Source organism: Cygnus atratus, chromosome 3 (assembly GCF_013377495.2).
Source record: "Cygnus atratus isolate AKBS03 ecotype Queensland, Australia chromosome 3, CAtr_DNAZoo_HiC_assembly, whole genome shotgun sequence".
In the NCBI taxonomy this organism is placed as follows: Eukaryota; Metazoa; Chordata; class Aves; order Anseriformes; family Anatidae; genus Cygnus; species Cygnus atratus.
Genome location: NC_066364.1, coordinates 33,444,078 through 33,464,737, shown reverse-complemented (window position 1 = coordinate 33,464,737; position 20,660 = coordinate 33,444,078). Strand labels below are relative to the sequence as shown.

At 35.5% G+C, this 20,660-nt stretch overlaps 1 protein-coding gene across 6 annotated transcripts in view; it reads left to right on the top strand.

The window, feature by feature from the left end:
• The window catches only part of COL12A1 (collagen type XII alpha 1 chain), a 97,026-nt gene that overhangs the window by 59,998 nt on the left and 16,368 nt on the right, over window positions 1–20,660 (top strand). For 5 of the 6 annotated variants that reach the window (XM_035543162.2, XM_035543166.2, XM_035543165.2 and 2 more), the window contains exons 38-56: window positions 8–137; window positions 334–453; window positions 1,080–1,226; window positions 2,047–2,163; window positions 2,610–2,756; window positions 3,218–3,292; window positions 3,844–3,983; window positions 4,599–4,722; window positions 4,923–5,066; window positions 7,333–7,497; window positions 8,366–8,404; window positions 8,500–8,638; window positions 10,717–10,859; window positions 11,242–11,351; window positions 16,571–16,720; window positions 17,848–17,925; window positions 18,561–18,647; window positions 19,741–19,794; window positions 20,316–20,411. In XM_035543162.2, coding sequence (XP_035399055.1) covers window positions 8–137; window positions 334–453; window positions 1,080–1,226; window positions 2,047–2,163; window positions 2,610–2,756; window positions 3,218–3,292; window positions 3,844–3,983; window positions 4,599–4,722; window positions 4,923–5,066; window positions 7,333–7,497; window positions 8,366–8,404; window positions 8,500–8,638; window positions 10,717–10,859; window positions 11,242–11,351; window positions 16,571–16,720; window positions 17,848–17,925; window positions 18,561–18,647; window positions 19,741–19,794; window positions 20,316–20,411 — 2,205 coding nt within the window. Of the gene's footprint in view, window positions 1–7; window positions 138–333; window positions 454–1,079; window positions 1,227–2,046; window positions 2,164–2,609; window positions 2,757–3,217; window positions 3,293–3,843; window positions 3,984–4,598; window positions 4,723–4,922; window positions 5,067–7,332; window positions 7,498–8,365; window positions 8,405–8,499; window positions 8,639–10,716; window positions 10,860–11,241; window positions 11,352–16,570; window positions 16,721–17,847; window positions 17,926–18,560; window positions 18,648–19,740; window positions 19,795–20,315; window positions 20,412–20,660 lie in introns of those variants that run through there. The other variant, XR_007708150.1, reaches the window with a different exon arrangement.

Sequence of the window (20,660 nt, the reverse complement as noted above, 5' to 3'; positions counted from 1 at the left end):
GTTCTAGACCACAGTTCCTGGGATAAGGAATAATGTAATACTCCAACCACTGCAATCAGATACACCATATAAAATAACTGTTGTGGCTGTGTATGAAGATGGTGATGGTGGACAGCTGACTGGAAATGGAAGAACCGGTAATTTATTTTAATATTTATATAGTTTTTAAAGTCTAGGTTATATATTCCTTGAGCAGTCCAACATTGTTAAGGTCTCATTATGTTAATGATGTCTGTTGCATGGTTATTTCCCTACAGAGTCACAATATAAGTTTCTAGAGTTGAAAAAGCATCCACTGGTCTAATTAATTATTGTGTTTTTCTTTTTTTTTAGTTGGCCTGCTTCCACCTCAAAATATGTATATAACTGATGAATGGTATACACGATTCAGAGTTTCCTGGGATCCTTCACCATCCCCCGTTCTTGGCTATAAAATTGTATATAAACCCATGGGTAAGAAAGCTTGTTAATTCTGAGTACAGCACGTTCAAAATAGTGAGTAGCTAATGCAAGATCAGAATAAAAATCATATGTATCATGAAATATTTGTGCTAAAGGATTTATTTCTTTCCTTTGTTAACTCATTTGATGAAAGCTTGTCTTATTATCATTATTTTACAAGAAGAACTACCAAATACAGTGTTTCATACAGAGACTGAATTTTATTGACATTTAATTCACAATCTAACCAGTAACTAGATAAAAGCTTGGTTTTCCTGTCTTTCATACTTTTTGTCCTCCTGAGGATATGAACTGGGGTATATGAAATGAGTATTGGACAGATATTTAGGTACTGAGATCCTTTTTAACCTTTGTTTTATATGACAATGAAACAATATACATATCTTTCTACAAATTAAACACGTATATTGCACAATAGCTTGTAAACCATGCTTATGTTCTGTTTGCAACAGTCTAATATGTTAAAATTAGGTGATTTAAGAAATTAGTGTTTTGTTTTATAAAATAAGATTAACACTTAATGACACATTAAAGGAGGCAGTTAATTCTGTAGCTCACTTAATCATGAATCTTTCTCTCTCTCTCTGTATTTTCTTGATAATTCCTTTCAATTAAAGGTTCAAATGATCCCATGGAGGTTTTTGTGGGAGAAGTGACTTCATACACCTTGCATAATCTGTCTCCCAGTACCACTTATGATGTGAATGTTTATGCCCAGTATGACTCTGGAATGAGCATACCGTTGACAGATCAAGGCACTACATGTAAGTCAATAGAATTTTGTTGTAGTCATGTTAGGTACATATGCTGATCTGAGATAATGTTGATTAAGACAGTATTTTTCAGGCTGGGTGTTAGATGGTCTGAATATCCTCTCATAGAGAATACTTGTCACCCATCTATGACGTAGTTTTTAGAAACATTAACCTTCAGAACAATAATGGGAATATAGATTAAAGTAATGATTTGATGGTATAAAATTTTCTAGTTTGCTTCCTAAAATTGTATTTATCAATTTTATTTAGCAATTTTAATTTTAGTTGGGGTCAATCTATAACACTATAGAATTTAACCATGCTAAGCAGGTCTAGGCTTTTTTTTACTCTGTCTTTTTCTCATGGGAATGTCCAGGCATTGAAACTTCACCTTTTCGGAAGGAGATGATTTTGCTGATGGCCTCCGTTAAGAAGCTTCTTAAAATTTCTTCAGTTAAGATGACTCAATCATCCTGAATTTTGTTTACTCAGTACATGCTTTTCATACTGCCATATATATGAGTCAGTTTCCAATTTTTAGAAGTTTCTTATTTTGTAAAGAGCTCCACTTACTTCATGTGAAAATGGATAAAATAATCTGTTACCCAACATGAGAAAGGTATCAGACTTTGGGCTTTTGTAAATAGCTAGGCTGGGATCTATAGGGCATAAGAAAAAATGAAGAGACTTGACTAGAACTGCTCTTTTCTTCTATAACTCTTTTAAAAAATCAGGTTCTGCTAATGTAAATTTAATTGTGATGTAGTTCTTTCAACATCTATTATGCACTGCTTTCCAGAGAGCAATTTTTCTCTTTCTCTGTTCACAGTATATTTAAATGTCAGTGACCTAACAACTTACAAAGTGGGTTGGGATTCTTTCTGTATCCGATGGTCAGCTCACCGGTCAGCAACTTCTTACAGACTAAAGCTGAACCCAGCTGATGGTAAATGCATTTTATTTTTTGCATTTTATGGAAACATAACTGTCTTGTTTCAGTGGCAGAACCACTTATTTGGTATGGTGGAAAGCCCCCACCAGAAGTCATGCTGCATTCGATTGAGCTTTAAAGATCTGAACCATCTGTGGTGGTGAAAAAATTGCAAAGAGGAAGTACTGCTTATTATCAAATTAACTTTCAGTAGTGGGAATTTGCTAGTTACCAGGCTTTTTTACATGCACACTGGAATGTAGTTACTCTCCTGTATGTGCCAGGCATCATAATCACTGAATAATCTTGGTCTAGAAAGGCTTTTTCGGGATAAGAATAAGATTGCTGTCCAATTTATTCCATCCTCCTCTCAAGTATCTAATTTCTAAATTTATTTACACACATATTAAAAGGGAAATACTGGATTCTAATTTTCTTTCAATTGGGCTCTGTTTTTACAGGATCCAGAGGACAGGAAATTACAGTCCGTGGCTCAGAAACAAGCCATTGTTTTACTGGACTCTCACCAGACACAGAATACAATGCTACCATCTTTGTTCAGACCCCTAACCTTGAGGGACCTCCAGTCTCTCTGAGGGAGCATACAGGTAGGTAATAGACACTGTGAACTGTAAGTTTTGAGTATAGAACCTGTTTCAATGGTAGAACTTGTCTTGTTTCTAAATGTCTTTCAATACCTCTTTTAAGTTACCTTTCCTCTTTCTGCCAGTGTAATGTTAACTGGAGTTTGAGAGAAAGAGAAATTCTTATGCTCTTCTTCAAAGCAAGTATTTCCTAGCACTTGGATGAAAAAGTGGGTCATCAGAGTGCAATGTTATTCAGCTCATGCAAAGCTTTTCCTCTGTCATAAATGAAATGATGCACCTTTTTAACATCAACTATAATCTCATTAACTTTGTAGCACTAGAAAATTTTCCTTGGTAATTATGCAATGCTTGGGTTAGTGACAAAAGATTTGAATATTTCTGTGGTAGTATAGTACATAATCTAGAGTTTTCCTTATATTAAATAATTTATATTGAGCCAGAATATGTTTGTTTTGTTTCAGTTGTCAAACCTACAGAGGCACCAACTCCACCGCCTACACCTCCTCCACCTCCCACAATCCCTCCAGCTCGGGATGGTATGTTTATTTGTAGATTTATTCAGTATTTTTACATGGTTGCTGTACTGCCTCAGGGTTTTATTCTATTTTTTATAAGTTTAGGTAGATTTAAAACTAGCACAGTATTCCAGTGTCTGAAGATTGAGACCAATTTCCTAATTGCATACATTTGCTGATGAGCTTTACTGCAATCCGAAATTTCCTGGTTTAAAACAGCAAGATGCATACCTTTGGGGAAAAAAAAAAAATTAAGATATTCTGTAGCTCTGTAGCAAATCTGTGAGCCTAACCCTCAACAGACAATTTGATTTTTATGGTAGCTGCTCAGAAAAAATGTCATTTAAGACACTTGCATTTGATTCTTGAGCTCTTCTTCACTTCTTGTACCTTCCTTTGAGAATTTTTAATGTTTTCATGCTGAGCATCAGCCTCGTGCCAGGTTGACTGTGTGGTAGTAGAAGTTTGCTGAATATTTGTCATTTTCGAATATTAAATTTTTGAAATAATGCTCTTTATTTCACTGTGCTATGAATGGTATGTTTCAATTATTCTTTTTCTTGGTCTTTCAGTATGCAGAGGTGCCAAAGCAGACATAGTATTTTTGACTGATGCTTCCTGGAGTATTGGTGATGACAACTTCAATAAAGTAGTAAAATTTGTTTTTAATACAGTAGGAGCCTTCGACTTGATTAATCCTGCTGGAATACAGGTAGGTTTGTTGTTTCCATTGGGTAAATTTTAGAAGGAAACTGAAGCCGATGCTGGATTACTAAAGTTAAATTTGATTTTTCCTTTCTTACAGATTGCTGTCAGTTTTCTTTTGTATTTGATAGTTCAATGTGTGTATGGGTGTGCATTCATTAATTACATTAATAACATTCAGTAATTATATTCAGTGATTATATTCAGTGATATATATACTATATGTACTTAAGGCAAGAGAGTACACAAACTTTTATATGTCCAAATTTATTGACATTCTGTCACTAGGTACTTTTTGCTATCTCCTAAAAAAATGGATGAGATTTTGTAGAAAATTTATACCTGCTTGGAAGCAGAGAGTATGTACTATATTAACTGCACCGTAGTAAACATTTAATCATACTTATTTAAGATCATATCCCATTTTGTACACAAAGGAAATTGAAAGTGTTGTGTGTACATTGCTGTGATGGTATCCATGTATGTAAATATGTATGAGGGTACATAATTATACATACACGAAAAATATTTTTCAATTAATGTTTACCATAATGCACATTTCAATTGAGTGAGTTTGAACGTGGAGATATGTGACTGAACATTGTGATATATTCCCTTTCAGGTTTCATTTGTGCAGTACAGTGACGAAGCAAAATCTGAGTTTAAACTGAATACATTTGATGACAAGGCCCAAGCCCTGGGAGCTCTTCAAAATATTCAGTACAGAGGAGGAAACACACGGACAGGTAATTCTGAGCAGTGATTATATTTCTTAAAGATAAATTGGTTTTGGAAACTGCCTCATTATCATAATATTTCATGGTTGAAGGATTAAGTTTTTATGCTTTTCTGTTTTGGTTGTGTGGCTGTCACTCTGTCAATGTAAAGTAAGGAGTTTCTTCTCCTGCAGATAATATGACTGACTCATTCATTATGCACTTTGCAGGCAAAGCACTAACATTTATCAAAGAAAAGGTTTTGACTTGGGAGAGTGGCATGAGGCGAGGTGTTCCCAAGGTACTTGTTGTTGTCACAGATGGTCGATCACAGGATGAAGTGAGGAAAGCAGCAACAGTCATACAGCACTCTGGTAAGCAATTCACAGTACCTAGCTATTTCATTTCCTTACTGTGTTAAGCAATGCAATTTATAAGCAGTGCTTCAATTGTTTGTGAATTCTTTACTCATCATTTATGGACTCAGAAATGTATTGTGAGTGGTTGGATTCACTTAAAAGTATTTAAAGAATTTAGACTTTTTGGGCCAGACTTACTGTTTCTTTCTCTATACTTCCCTCTGTGGAAGCATATGGCTTCCCAGGGCTTTCAAGGAATACCTTATGCATGTTGTTTCACAGAACTGACTTTTGATTACTTCTCCTTGCTGTGTGGACCCCTGGCATCGTTGTGAAGTGCGCTCCATTCTGGTGCCTTTGATGTACTGGGCCTGACTTTTTGACTTTTTTCATGTTTTATTTGGCATAGACTACAGGAGCTCCACTGAAAGGAGGTGTTCTTGCTGGAGCTGGGTCTGAACTGACTTCTCCATTGTCTTTTGAGCTGAGAAACATTGCATTCCCTCTTTAGATTGCTGAGTGTGACTTATGTGTGACTAAGCATTTATTCCTTTCCCTGCTCTCAGTAGCCTTTCCTGAGATTCCCCAGCAGTCTTGCATTTCATTGCATGAACCACCTGGAGAGCAGTTTTCTTAGTAAGGAGATGTACTTCCTTATACTGGAAGCATATTTTTGGCAGTATATTACTGGCTTGTAAACCACAAGTGGTCATCTTGACTGCCTCTGTGATCTGAAAGAATCAGCTCTGTCTAGATGACTTCTAAAGATGTCTGGCTAACCCATTCACAAAAATCTCTATAGCCCATCTGGATAATCTGCTTCAGTGCTTATCTACCCTAATAGTTGGAAAGCTTTTCCTCACATCTCACCTAAGTATTTCTTCAGGCTAATGAAGCTGTTGTCTTCTTTTCATTTACCTAGTTAACCAGGAAAGCAATTGATAACTGTCCACTGTGACAGGCCTTCATATTTGAAGCTTGTTGTCATTTCCTCTTTCTGTCTTCTCTTTTCTAGACTAAACAAACCAATTTCCTTCAACCTCCTTTTAATGATGTTTTCCAAACCTCTTATCATTTTCCCTAGCTACTCACTTCTTTGCATCTTAAATGTTGTACTCAAAGCTGGACAGAATATTTCAACCAAAGTTTCAATAGTATTGACTAGAGAGAATAATTATCTCCCATTTCCTTTTGAAAAATTCAAAATGTAAATAAAGTTGGGTTTATCGTGTACAACAAATGTGAATTCTGCCTCGAACCTCCTGCCAACATTTCCATTATCTGTGCAGGTCCTTGTCAATGAAATTTTTGGGGAGAGGTTTTTCTATTTAGTGCTGAATTGTGTAGTGGCATTTTTCCCCCTGCTTTCTGGTATAGCAAAAGAGGTCAAATTATCATATGGAGGATTAGGTGGGAAATGAAGAGAAGAAATGAGTCAGAAGAAGAATTCTGTAAATGCTATAAGATAATAGAAATCAAAACCTTGATATGGAAGGCAAGGAGATACTACTTTAAGGACTTGAAGAAGAAAATCACACTGGCTTTTGTTACAGATTATGGGGAGATTATGCTTTTACACCTAGTGATAAGATTAAATTCTAGGGACAGGGTTCTTCTCATTTTACTTAAGCCATCTAACAATTAAATATCTAGGCTAAGGTGATCATGTGGAGTCCTTTTATAGGTATTGAAGAGAGCAGCAGATAGGCATCTACAGAACACAGTTTCTCCTGTCCTGAAATTCATGTTTTAGGGAGGTGAACTGAATTGTATTCTGAATCTGTCCCTGTTTGTGTGTTGATTATAGAGTAAGCCTAGTTAACTAGCTTAGACTTGTTTATAACTTGGAAAGTAAAAATTGGTGAGATGATCCCATCCTGAGGTGGCAAGAGGTAGAGTATTGGATAACTAATTTAGATAACTGATACTGTGCAGAGATATTGGACACAGAACAGGTTTAAGATGTGGTAGAGTTGAGAGGATCATACATTTTGTATGAAAGAGACTATGTAGCCAAGGCTGTGTAGCTTAAATAATGCCAAACAGCAGTAAGTGGTGGAAGAAGGAGAAAGTTTTGAAAGAAAGATGCAAAAAATAGTTTAATCCCTCTTGAGCTTTGATAGGTGAAAGACTATCCAGAATGTGTGCCCATAATGATGGCCAGATACAAGACTAGATAGAGCTTGACAAATCAATGATAGAGATGGTTTGTGAAATATTGACTTGAAAAATGGTTGTGTACATTTTACTACATTTCAGGTAACAAATGTTATTTTTATAGGCTTCAGCATCTTTGTGGTTGGTGTGGCTGATGTGGATTACAATGAGCTGGCCAAGATTGCCAGCAAGCCCAGTGAGCGTCATGTATTTATTGTTGATGATTTTGATGCATTCGAAAAAATTCAAGATAACCTTGTCACCTTTGTGTGTGAGACTGCTACCTCAAGTGAGTAGAAAACACCATTTTTCTTTTTCCCAAACTGATACATTTGCTTATATACTGCTAAAGTTGTCATACCATTTACAGCACTTCAAAAAAATGCATAAAAATTAGACTTCATAATAACTGCACATGGTTTGATCAAGTTTTTTTGTTGTTGTTAATTTTGAAGTAGCTATTATGATTGATATAATCTTGTCTCACGTTCCAAGAGTACAGGTATAACAAAATGAGAGCAACAGTCAGTGAGAACTCTTGCTCTTTAAAAGGAAGTAGAATGATGCCTAATGTGAATGGGGGGACATAACAGGTCTCTTTACCCCTGGTCCAGACTGCTACAGGGCTGCAGGTGAAGTGTGTGATGCTGTTTCAAAATGATCTAAATTAGATTTCAGTTGTTTACTCAAGAACTATCTTTCTATGGCAAAAATGAAAAATTCTCAGGCCTGTCATGTGCAACTGTGTACTCCCTAACTATTTCATCCACTGGCTCCTGAGGAGCCATATAAATCCGCAGTTTTTCCTTTTGAATTTGACAGCAAATATGCTGCCTGACTCATGCCTTAAATATTTATGGAAAGATCGAGTCATTATACCCCTTTCCTCTTATGAATTAGAATCAAAATATTTTGGGGGCTTATTTGTTATCACATACAATTTGTCATGATAGAAATATCCAAGTAAAAGTAGAGAGTAAAGTTTTTAGCGATCCATCTAATGCAGAACAGAACCCAGCATGACAAATGTAGCAAAAGTTGGCTGATAATTAATATTAGCACAGATTTCTTAGTAACAAAACTTACTAAGTATGTACATCTTCATATCCTGGTAGATTTCACATTTTTGAACTTAAATGTTGTTTCCTCTCTTTTAGCGTGTCCACTTATTTACTTGGAAGGATACACTTCACCTGGTAAGAAACTATCTATAATATTTTGCATAGGTTCAGTTGTGTCCTTTACAACTCTACATTTATTTTTTTTACTGTTTTCCTTTCCTGATTCAAAGGTTTCAAGATGTTGGAATCATATAATCTAACAGAGAAGCATTTTGCTTCTGTACAAGGAGTATCACTGGAATCAGGCTCTTTCCCAAGCTATGTAGCATATAGACTCCACAAAAATGCTTTTGTCAGCCAGCCAATACGGTAAGTAAACCTGGAAGACTCATATTTAGAGCAAACAGGTGGGGAAGAGTTAATGGAGTTTATAGCTAATGGCATTAGTATCTTATGGAAGATGCATTCATTTGATATTCTTTTTACTGAACTCCAGGAAATATACTCCAAAGAGCATCTACCATTGTTCTCATTAAATGCTAATCTGTTTCTTCCTTTGTGATCTGTTCACTATTAATCCAGCTGCTTATTGTTCTTTTATTTGAGACTATGCTTCTTAACCACTCACCTTGCTTATAATATACAATTTGGCCTTAGGCAGATGAACAACAGCCTCCTTACTACAAAGACCTCTATACTGACAGAGGGAAATGGTTTTGATGTGGAAGTATATGCACTACTATTTACAGGGGTATCATTTGTACTGCGGTATGCAGCACGCTGATGCCATTGACTTAGGTTATTTTCTCCAGTAGCTGAATTGTTGTATTTGACTAATGGAGTGGAGCTTTAAACAGCCTGTGGTCTTGGATCTTTTTTATGGAGAGGTAATACATGATTATTCTTTCCTACTGTCACAAACATAAAAAAAGACAGCAATTAGTTTTACTAGAAGGAATCTAATGCTTAGAGTAAGTTTTAGAAAAGTCCTCCTGAGACAGAGCAGATGCCTAAAGATAGACCTCCTATTTAATTTAAGGAAAGTTGTTTTTGTAAAAGCCTTTGAAGTCTGGCTTCCTGTCAGGTTGTGTGTACAGGCACTGAGGTATATGAAGAAATAATTTCTCTTTGCTGGCCTTCTCAACTCACAACATCAAAAGTGGAGAATTTAAAGACGTTTTGAAATCACTGATATGCCCTTATAGTTATGTGAGTGACAGATCCCTGATGACCTGGATTTTTACAATCTAGGAAGTACAGATAATCCTAGTCAGTAGGATCTTGTTTTGCAATTCTGTTACATTAAGATAAATCTTGCATTTAGCAGGATAAATAGGATGATAAGAAGATAATAAAAAGGCAGACTTTTTGCTTATTTCAGGTTTTTTAGAATATTGTGATTCAGTCTATTGTATGTCTGTTGTAGGAGTAGACTTGCCAGAGTATTCTGGGCACTTAGTTTTCATAAGATACCAGAATATAAAACTCACTTTAGACTGAGTCAGCAAGGCAATAAAAGCATCCTGATTGTGGTGGCATAGTTGTTTTGTATCTGAGATAATTTGCTAACAGTTATAAGTACTGTTGCTATATCTACTTTATTATTTTCTTTCTTGCACTGTTATGTGTTATTGACTTATTGATATGACTATAATTGGAAAGTGTCCCTAATGGTGTGGGTACATAATCTTTGCCAAAAAAACAGAAGAGCTTTTCTATTTATTTCAAGGTTTCTCTGTTAATGATCATGAGGTCAAATCCCTCTCTAAATTCCAGTATATTGGCTAAGGAGAAGCATAAGCTACCGCCCTTCTTACAGCTAACTTCCTGCATTCCCTACCTTTCCTTCAGAAAATTCCAGAGGCCATTTGATGCATATTTTTATTTATCTCCAGCTTTCTGTCTTTTTAATGTCTTACAGTCTGAATATCAGAAATCCAAACCTCAGCAGCCACTGGTGAATGAGGCAGACCCCAAATACATCACCCACTGCAGGGAATACATTAAATATCTCCCTCATAACATCTGTTCCTGAAGGCCAGTGGTAGTTAAAGCAGTAATTTCTATTGCTTGTCTAAGATGAGCCAAGTGAAAGAATATTAATGCTACGGTCCTTTTTTATAAACTTATCTTCAAGGAATTCAAAATATGTGTAGTTTACGCAGAATCTTGCCACAAGAATAAATGTCCAAGGGTTCTTGGTCGCATTCTGGCTGCCCCCATAATTATGCCTGGACCAACTGAAGACAGGCTGTGAGTTCATTTTAACAAAGCACAAATTTTTATCACATAGTTCTTTTCTGTGGAGAGAATAGTTAAAATACTTAGTTCTGTTAAACACTGTTATTTTCCCATTACTCTTCTTTCTTTGAAAAAAGGACAAATGATGAAGACCTTATTTTCCTTGTGTTTCCATATGAAAAAATGTCCTCATATTGTCTTAACAGGGAGATTCACCCAGAGGGATTGCCACAGTCGTACACTATCATTATGTTATTCCGTCTTCTGCCGGAATCCCCCAACGAGCCTTTTGCAATTTGGCAGATTACAGACAGAGATTACAAACCACAAGTTGGAGTTGTGCTTGATCGTAAGGACGATTATGCTTACTGAACAGAGAATTTATACATTACATTACTTTGCATGTATTCTTCCAAAATCTTTCCAAAACCATATATAATCTTTTACATAGTAAAAGGATTATATATTTTCAGTTATATATTATATATATTTTACTTTGCACATCAATTAATTTTTCAACTAAGAGTAATTCAACTAAGATATATTTTAACTTTGTTATTACCTCTCAAACCAAAAGAATGTGCATCTACATAGTTATGGGTCAGTGAAAACATCTATAGTCTATGTTTACCCAATGGAGTGATGCACTACATTTTGTCTGTGAGTATATTTTAGGATGGTGATTTCAGCTGTACATCTGAAATGAAATGTATTATTTTAATTTCTTGCAGCTGCCAGCAAAGTGTTGTCATTCTTTAACAAGGATACAAGGGGAGAGGTTCAAACTGTAACTTTTGATAATGATGAAGTCAAGAAAATCTTTTATGGAAGCTTCCATAAGGTAAAGGATTGAAATTATGAATGTTGCTTCCTGAGGTGCAGCTCTTTGAAACAGAGGACAAGCAAGCAGAAGCTGTCAGTTATATCCAGTTTTTGTATAATGCTATAGGTGACACAAGGGTTTATAGATTGCATGATGCAAGATCTTTAAAGTTGTAGTTATTTGTTTATTGAATTAAAAGCCTACTTCGAACCAGTGTAAAAGATGAATTTGCCAAGATTGTGTAAGTGGAGAGATATATCTGAAAAAGGCATCATAGTCTGCTGGGCACATGAAAGAAAAGGAGTAAAAGATAAACTAGAAATAAGGAAAAGAAAGCTGTGATGAGAAGTTTTTTGGGGAAGGAGAGTGTAATGATTTAGAACCATTGAGGGAAGAAGAAGATATAGCCACGGAAAGTTAGTAGTTACTGGCTTATAGAAGCAGGCAAGGAGACAGCTTAGGGGTGTGAAAGAATATTGAATGAGATTTGTATGTTTAACAAACGTAAAACGTATACTTATATATTTTCTATGTATGCATGTGTATTGCTATATTTTTGGCTTTAGGTTCACTAGACCTAAAATATTCCAAATTATTCTATAAGTACTTTAACCGAGGGAGCAACAATAAGGAGAGAGAGCACATAATAAATAATATAATGTATTTGCAATTTAAAATGGAACTCATGTTTTTGAATTGCCAAAATGGCTAGTGAAATCTGCATTTGCCTACAATTGTGAAAATTTTGTGCTTGCTTTTAAAGTTTTGTGTAGCAAATTATGAAAACTTGATCCTGACAGACTTGCTTATCTCTAGGCATTGAAAAGGCTATATGTATGTCTAAAACCACACGTTTAAAAACGTTTTCCTGCTATTAAACATAGATGTTTAAGGCAAGAAAGTGAGCTGCGATTGCAACATTTTCAGTGACTGAAATGCACGTTCTGATGTTATCTATCTCTGTTTAGCTTAGCTTTCCTCTGATGACTAAATATGGCTGCAGTATAACATTTGTTTTCTTTATGATACCCTCTCCGGCGTGACTAGTCACTACCAGCATTCCTTTGAGGATACTGATAAGGGGTTGCCTCTGTTGACTTGCTGATACTGGAGGCTATGTTGTGAACCAAGCTTTGCTACAGCTGAGTGCAGGGAGAGCTAGCTGGTGCCAGCATTCTCATGTATTGGGACGTGGTCTGTTTAAAACACAGATGACTAAAAAAGTCAGACAGTGCTATAAAAGCTATTGTTTTTTTCCGAATATGACAGTGGGTAATTAACCAAACTGTTTGTGTATCATGTCCAATTTTTCATGTATTTATAATTTACTTAATGGCCAATTATTTTTCTATATATAAAGAAATGTTTGTTTCATTAGCTTTGTTACTGCAATTTATGAGTAGGCTTGGATCACACTTTCAGTAGACAACCTTTGTGCTGTCCTTGGCATTTGGCTCTTTTCCAATGAGTAGTGAGAAAAACTGTCAGTATAGGCTAGGACAGATACTGTTTTGGTTTAAAAGTTGAGCCATCTTACCACCAAGAAGTACTGTTGAAACCTAGAATAGTATTTAGCATTTCTCATTCTAAATATCAGTGTGAGAGTTGAGAGTTCACTTCTTTAGGTAAGGGCTATGAAGGTCTCTACATGCTGTACTACCAGCAGTCAGTTTTAAGTGCCAACTGCTAATTTCATTGACGTTCAGTCATATTTTTTTCTTGTAGTTTCTCTAAGTGTGATAGAGCTGAGGATTCTCAGATAGCACTTACAGTGAAGTTCTGCTTATAAATCAGAGCAAATAGGGAACAACCTGCAACCTCAGCAGCACTGTCAATCATCTGTAACTGTTTACTACACTTGTTGGTGAAAACCAATTACAGAGAAAATAAAAATCCAGAATTTTGCATTATTTTAATTGCTATATACCCTCACACATATGAGCAGAAAATAATCCTAAGGTGCTGAACAACGTTCGGGAGTAGCAGCTGTTTGCAAATCTTGTTAAAGCTCTGAAACTATGAATTCTGTCTTATGAGACTGTTTCTTAAGCAGAAATGAACTGTATATCTGTTACTTAATGTGGGGTGCTGATCCCCCTCCTTCTTTTTCCAGAAATGAATAAAAAGTTCATATTTTGATAGTATTTGAAGTAACTGGAGTAGCCTTGATTTAAATAGCTGTATTCAGGACTTCACGATGTAACTGAGCAGACTTCTCTGGACTTTCTCCAGGATGATTACTGAGATTGCTATATGAGTCATGTTGTTAATGATAGTATCATGGGACTCCCCAGCTCATGTGCTGGGAAAGCCTTATGTATCAACCATGTTGATTAGCTCCTAACAAAGGATAGCAGTAGTTTCAGATGGATGAAGGAAGGAAAGTAAGATTAACACATTTCAGAAGGTACTTTTGCAATTTCTCCTACCATCTAGTTTCAAAGAAATGACAAGTCTTAAAAATACGAGAAGATGTTTTCCAAAATGTCAAACATTTTTGTGGTTTTCATTAGATGACTTACTGGCTCATTCAGTGAAGCACAGTTAACTACACCTAACTGTGCAGGGAAATTTACTTTGGCATACTTGAATGCTCTGTGTAGCATAGTTGTGGTGAAAGCTGTTGAATCTGGCAAGTCCCATAGGAAAAATCGTTACTGCCTGAGGCAGTCATTAAACTTATAACTGGATGTTTTGGAGAGACAGACTTCTTCTACTTGCTTATTCTTACCATGCTACACTTCCTTTTTGATTGGAGTTTTGCAGTAGTTAGCCACAGGAAATTTGATAATGGGTTTATGTCTTTCTTCTGGTGTACATATGGGATAGTACTTTGCTTAGCTTATTGATGTGGTTCATTTAGCAGTAGATCAGAACACCATCAAACTTGATCTTAGGCTCTGCAGAGGAATAGATTAAAGTGTGTTTTCTTTCTTAAAACCTCAGTGCCTTCTGGCACTCTAAGTGGTCAGAAGTGATGAACTTTATGTTAGTGTGTTAGAAATCAAGGAGAGTGTTTCTAATATTTTGTTGAAAATAAAATCAAACAGGATTGAACACAGAGATGTTTTATTTACTGTCAATGCTAGATTTTTATTAGATTTGTGTCTGGGACATGAAATTCAGGCTGGAATTCAAAACTGGCATTAAATCAGCAGCAAACTGTCTGAGTCAATAACTTGGGGGAGCTCTACTTATTTTTGACTGCTTAAGTCGCTGCTTCTTTGGACGGATAGATAATTTTCAGATAGTGATTACTGTCTGATCATTTTCAAACTGTTGGTCCGATTCAGCAATATGTTGTAGGTTCACCCAAGTTTTGTGTGCAAATGAAAATGCAGTAAAATGTATTCACTATGCAGAAGTAATTTGCATTATTTAATTTGTAACAAATAGTTAATGTTCCAGCAGAACGACTTGCACATTAAGTACCTTTCAGAATTAGTAAATTGCATTTGTGGTGAGGTTAAACAGTTGGATGCAGTCATTAATCTGTAAAATTTAATTATATGATCAAATGACTGAGTAAATGATGTATAAGTGATAATGAATTTAAAGTTTAGGCATGGCGCTTATTTCATTTTGTGGAAAGTTTGGTTTTTAGTACCAAAATATACTTTGGACACACTCAGTTGTCTTTCCACTGTTTTTTAATTGGTCAGTGAAAAACATTGGGAATGTTAATTAAAAAAACACTCGTATGCACAGTGCTGAGGATTAAACTGTGACACCAACTGAATTTCAAATGACAAAAAAATAGGGTAGTTTCAAAAGTCTTAATTCCAACTATATAGAGCATAAGTACATAATGTTTAGAGAGTTTTAGATAAGCTATGCTGATGCCTTGGAGACAGCTACACATGGGAAAATATTTAGTATGGAAAAAAGAACAAATTCTCAGGAGATTGTTCAGGCCCTTGTTGACTCAAGACATTTAAGGGAATCTCTGTTTCCAATTTAAGCCAATTTTTTCAAGTAGTCATCAAATAGCAATATGTTTCTGAAAGGTTATATATGGTGATAACAGAAGCCTTAAAACATAAATACATACTTCAAGGATTTTTTTTCTTTTACTGCTTGTCCTAAGATGTTGATGTTTAAATAATTACATAGATGTTACAATATTGTATATAAAATATATGCAGTATGTAAGGTACATAAAACCACTGAAAACTTTTCTGTTGCCTTAAATGTTCTTCCATCAACTGCATATTAGATTCACTGAAATGTCAGACCTTTGTTTCTTTATTGGAGACTTCTGAAGGTCTTGTGTTTTCATAGATATGTAGGAAATTCACTTGCATAACTTTGATTAACATAATGGTAGTGGTCTCATTAAGTCCTTTGCCTGCTTTGAATAAGCAATAGATTGTCCTTTTGTTTTAGTCATATATGGTCTGGTATTTAATCCTGTGCAGTCACTTCAGGATAAATCACCATATTTACTGTAAATTTTTAGAATGCTAACCTTGGCTTCAATTCCTCTTGTTCTTCTGTTTAAGGTTTACTGTGTTTTCTGAAAACGATTCATTCTGTTCTTGTAAACTTACTTTCCTCCCTTTGTTATAGCCATTCTTTCTTTTCTCTCTCCTTACTTCCAATAATGAATCTCTTCTTTGCCATTTCAACTTATTTTGGCATAGATTTTTGTATCCAGATTTCTCTCATGGAAATACTCCCGTGCACCTTCCATTATTTTGTCTTTTTCTGCTCTCTTTCTCAGTCTCAATGTAACTAATGCCTCTGGTTGAGTCATCAGACAGGGAAATTGAACCCTGGATCTTTGGATCTGAAATGATCTACTCTGTGAACTACAGACAGAGTTTATTAGCCAGCGGGCAGTCACAGACTTATAAACCTCTTGTGTGGTCCCAGTCATCAGAAGAGGACAAAAAAGGGCTTATATTCACTTTCTCTTTCGAGTTCTTTTTAAATTTGACTTATGACATCTTAAGGCAGTTTTTAGGCAAGCTTTTTTTTTTTTTTGTAATAGATCATTGCAGTTCAACAATTTTATTAAGTAGTACCTATTAGCTGTACCTGTGTATTCATCTAAATGACCTTTAACATATTGTAAAGAAGTTACTAATGTTGTAAGCTTCCTTAAGTTAGATTTTTTCCCTCACTTGAAAGTAAATCAAGATTACTAGGAAGAAAATTGGAAACAGTATTACCTAAACAGGGAAATACTGTTTAAGTATTAACTATGCTTTTTCTCACATTAAACTTTTTTTCAGGTCCATATTGTTGTAACTTCATCAAGTGTTAAGATTTACATTGACTGCAGTGAAATACTGGAAAAACCAATTAAGGAGGCTGGGAACATCACAACTGATGGCTATGAAATACTTGGAAAACTTATGAAAGGTGACCGGAGATCAGCGACAGTAAGCAATAAATATTAATCCATTCATTAATGCAAATCCTTAACCCTTAACTGCACCCAGAGCTTTCAAGAGTCTGTATTGCAAAACCCAATGTACTTAACTGGGAAGTGTGGTCTTGATAGCTTTTTATTCTAGCAGAACTGCAAGAACAGAAATCTAATAGCTGAAAGCTGTAGTCAAGTAAATACAAAGCAGTTAGTCATTGCAACTATTGCTGTGGATTCTCCATTGCTGGAAATCTTTACATGAAGATTGTTTTTTTTTTTTTTTTTTCTCCTGAAAGGCAAAAAGTCTCCTTAAAGTAATTAACTGGTTTTAATTCCTGTGGTCTGTCTTGTGACAGAGTAATCCCCTCTGGCTTTATGATCTATAAACCTATAAGGAAAAAGTAGCTGCTGATGTGAAGAGCATGTCAATTATCTTGATGGATTCACTATACTTAGTGCATATTTAGTGCTATTACCTAGGCTTTGTATTAGATTTAAGTTTGCAGTCCGGTCCTTGTGTTCAAACCCTAGCATCTGAAGAAGATTCTTGGTGTTCACCACTAAATGTGTGGTTGTATATATCAAATTACATAATCATAGCTCTTGGGGTGAAAAAAAAGAGAGGAAACTGCTTTTATCATACCTAATGTCTCTACTTAAGCCTTTCTGCGGAACTTGTTCCCCACTGATGTCAGTGGAAAGTTCCATACATGAATGTAAATTAATGTATGACCCAAGTACTGCAGTCCTTAGAGCTGGTCCAAAAGTTCTTCAGCCGGATGTTATGCTGAACTGCACAGGCACTCAGCCAATATAGGAGTTCATCAGTATCACTCATTAAGTATTGTAAAATTTTTCTTTAGTCAATTTATTTGTTTACCTTATGCCCCAGAACAGGAGGAGGCATCAGAGCTTGATGTTGCTTGCAGCCTTAAATAGGCTTATTTTTTTTATATATATTTTTTAGTGTTTTAAAATATTTTTTCTGTCATTGTCAAAGAAAAAAAAAAGAAGTGAAAATGTGAATGGTGTTAACTATATTAGAAATAAATTGTTTTAGGCATAATTTTATTGCTAATGCCAGTAGATTTTATAAATAACATGTCTTGTATCTTTCAAGAGTTATCCTTTCTTTTACAGTTAGAAATCCAGAATTTTGACATTGTATGCAGTCCAGTTTGGACTAGCAGAGACAGATGTTGTGATCTTCCTTCTATGGTAAGTATAAATGAACCAGAGGCTGTTCAGGAAATCATTACTAATAGCAAATGTAACAATATCAATATTAGCTTGATATTATGCCTCGTGCTGACAACACATTTAAATTACAGTTGTCAGAGCAGCCAGTGAACAATGCTGCATTTCAGAGTTTTGTGTCTGAGGGAGAAAGGTTGCAATATGCTAGACTGAGTACCTTACGAATGGTGGAAAAACTATCAGTTATCTGTTGTATTTCAGTAATATTTAAGATCCAAGTTATTATGAAATGAATAGCTACATTAATTTTTATTTAATGTATGGTTAGATTGGCACTCAAAAAGTAACTTATTTATTCTTCATCAGTGCAAGCAGATTGTCTAATGGATATGAATATTAGAACAACACATATGCTGCATTAATTTGTTTTTTCCTGTGCCTCTGTCGCTTGTGCGTTATATTGTTTGCAGAGAGAATAATTTCCTAAAAACATGAAAAGTCCTGCAGAAATATTTGGAAAGCACTGTTTCACTGTGAGTTCTACTGTACTTGAAAACAGAATAATAGAGAATCTTCTTGTTGTAGAAAAAAAAAAGTGTGCTGCCAACAACTACTTTTCTTTAAAAGGACACTAATAGTTGTGACTGAATTTTCAGAGAGATGAAGCAAAATGCCCAGCTCTTCCAAATGCTTGTACCTGTACTCAAGACAGTGTGGGACCTCCAGGACCCCCAGGACCAGCTGTAAGGAACTATTTGCAGTAGAGATTTTTTGATTTTAAACTTTATGGAACTAGCTTCATGTTGATCAAATTGGAAAAAGGTAATTTTGGTTTGTGCAGACATCAAGCTAATTTTCTTCAGCATGTCATGGGGGAATTCCGACAGTCATGTTCTGATTTTCCTTGAGTAAGTGGAAACCTCCATGAAGCTGATTTGTGGTTTTGTGAAATAAATGTCAGTCAGAGAGATAGTGGGCAATCAACAGGTTCATAACATTGTATTAATCTGTTCTCCTTTTGTCTTAGTTTAAAACACAATTAGGCAGCTCCTGTCACTTGTACTTGTCTATATAATAATCCTTTCCCCCCTATTCACAGTTTAGTCACTATGAATAGCTTGTCATTGCTTGATATGCTGAAAGAATCTGGCTCAGTTTCAGCTGTTTTGTGTTCTGTGTACAAGATGTTTTAGAGGAATATGCAAATACTTTTCCTAAATGCAATGTCAGGATTTCATTCCAAGGAAAGATTATTTATCAGGGAAAGAAATTGACTTTTTTATTTTATTTTATTATTTTATTTTATTTTATTTTATTTTATTTTATTTTATTTTATTTTATCTTATTTTTATTAATTTCATTTCAATTCACTTTTAATGTGGAGAGATCATTATCTCTACAATGGATACACTCCTACCAATTTGCTTTAAATATAAATGAGTTATGTTCAGCCTAGAAGTCCTTCTACTCTGTAGCTACCACCAAATGCTATATGAGGAATCTGAAGCCTGTTTAAGTTGCCTGGCAGTCTATTAGAGAGGACTTTGAGGATTACTCTATCTCAAAAGACTGAATGTAAATTAAAGAAGTTTATATCTGCAAAGACAAAAATGACAATAATTTTTAATGGGCTGAATTGGCAAGGCTGAAACTTATGTGGTTTACCTGAGTTTCTAATGCATCTTTTATTCTAATACTCTTTAGCATTGTCATCTGCATACTTCAAATCTCTGAAATTTCACATAATTTGATAGAGGATTATTAACTCACCAGTGTGATGTACCCTTGCTTTCTCTGAAGTATGAAATACATTTTCTTTCCAAATGTTCAATTTAGGGTGGTCCAGGTGCTAAAGGTCCCAGAGGCGAAAGGGGTTTGACTGGATCATCTGTAAGTATCTTTCTGGAATGCATCAGTATTGTGACATGCTTAGCTGTACAAAAATTTGCACGCTTATTCCATGCCGAGCTAAGAATGGAGATTAAAAGTTGAATTGGTAATACTATTGACATTCAGTCTAGCTATTTAAGACTGTATATGAATAGCCTAAGTATATATGCCTCAAAGGCATTGACTTCACATCAGAAGACTAGATCATATGCATCGTGATGGTACTACGCACTCTGCAGCATTGCTGTCCTTCCTTTGTTCTGTACAGAGGGGACAGCTACACTTCTAATTAACACTGCCAAAAAGCATGTGTTGGCTTGGGACTACCAACCTGAATCAGAAAATTGCTTCTGAAAAGATATGCTACTCAAAAAACTGTTTCCACAGAGCAGCCTTTTCTGAAGTATCAGTGTGTCTTCAGGCTGCTGACTTACTCCAAGTGCCTAACCCAAAGGACTTTGCAGTTACAGATCTCAGAAAAACCTGCCATTTAGAATCTTGTTTTAATTTACTTCTTTAAGGGGCCACCTGGTCCTCGTGGTGAGACAGGTCCACCTGGCCCTCAAGGTCCACCAGGTCCGCAAGGTCCCAATGGGCTGTCAATCCCAGGAGAACCGGTGAGTGGCAATTTTAAGCGTGGGTAGCACTGAGTGTAGAGTCAGAGCTGTCCACAGGGTCAGTGGTATAGTGAAGAGTGTGGCGGCTTTGCCCTAATGTTCATTTTTCCCTGCAGTGCAGTAGAGTTGTCCTTATCTGAAACAAGTCTCTTCCAATAAAATAGCATCTTCTGTCCTGAATGCTGCAATTACTTAGGAGATGCCTTTGAAGGAATGGGATCTGATCACTGTGATGTACATTGTGCTACA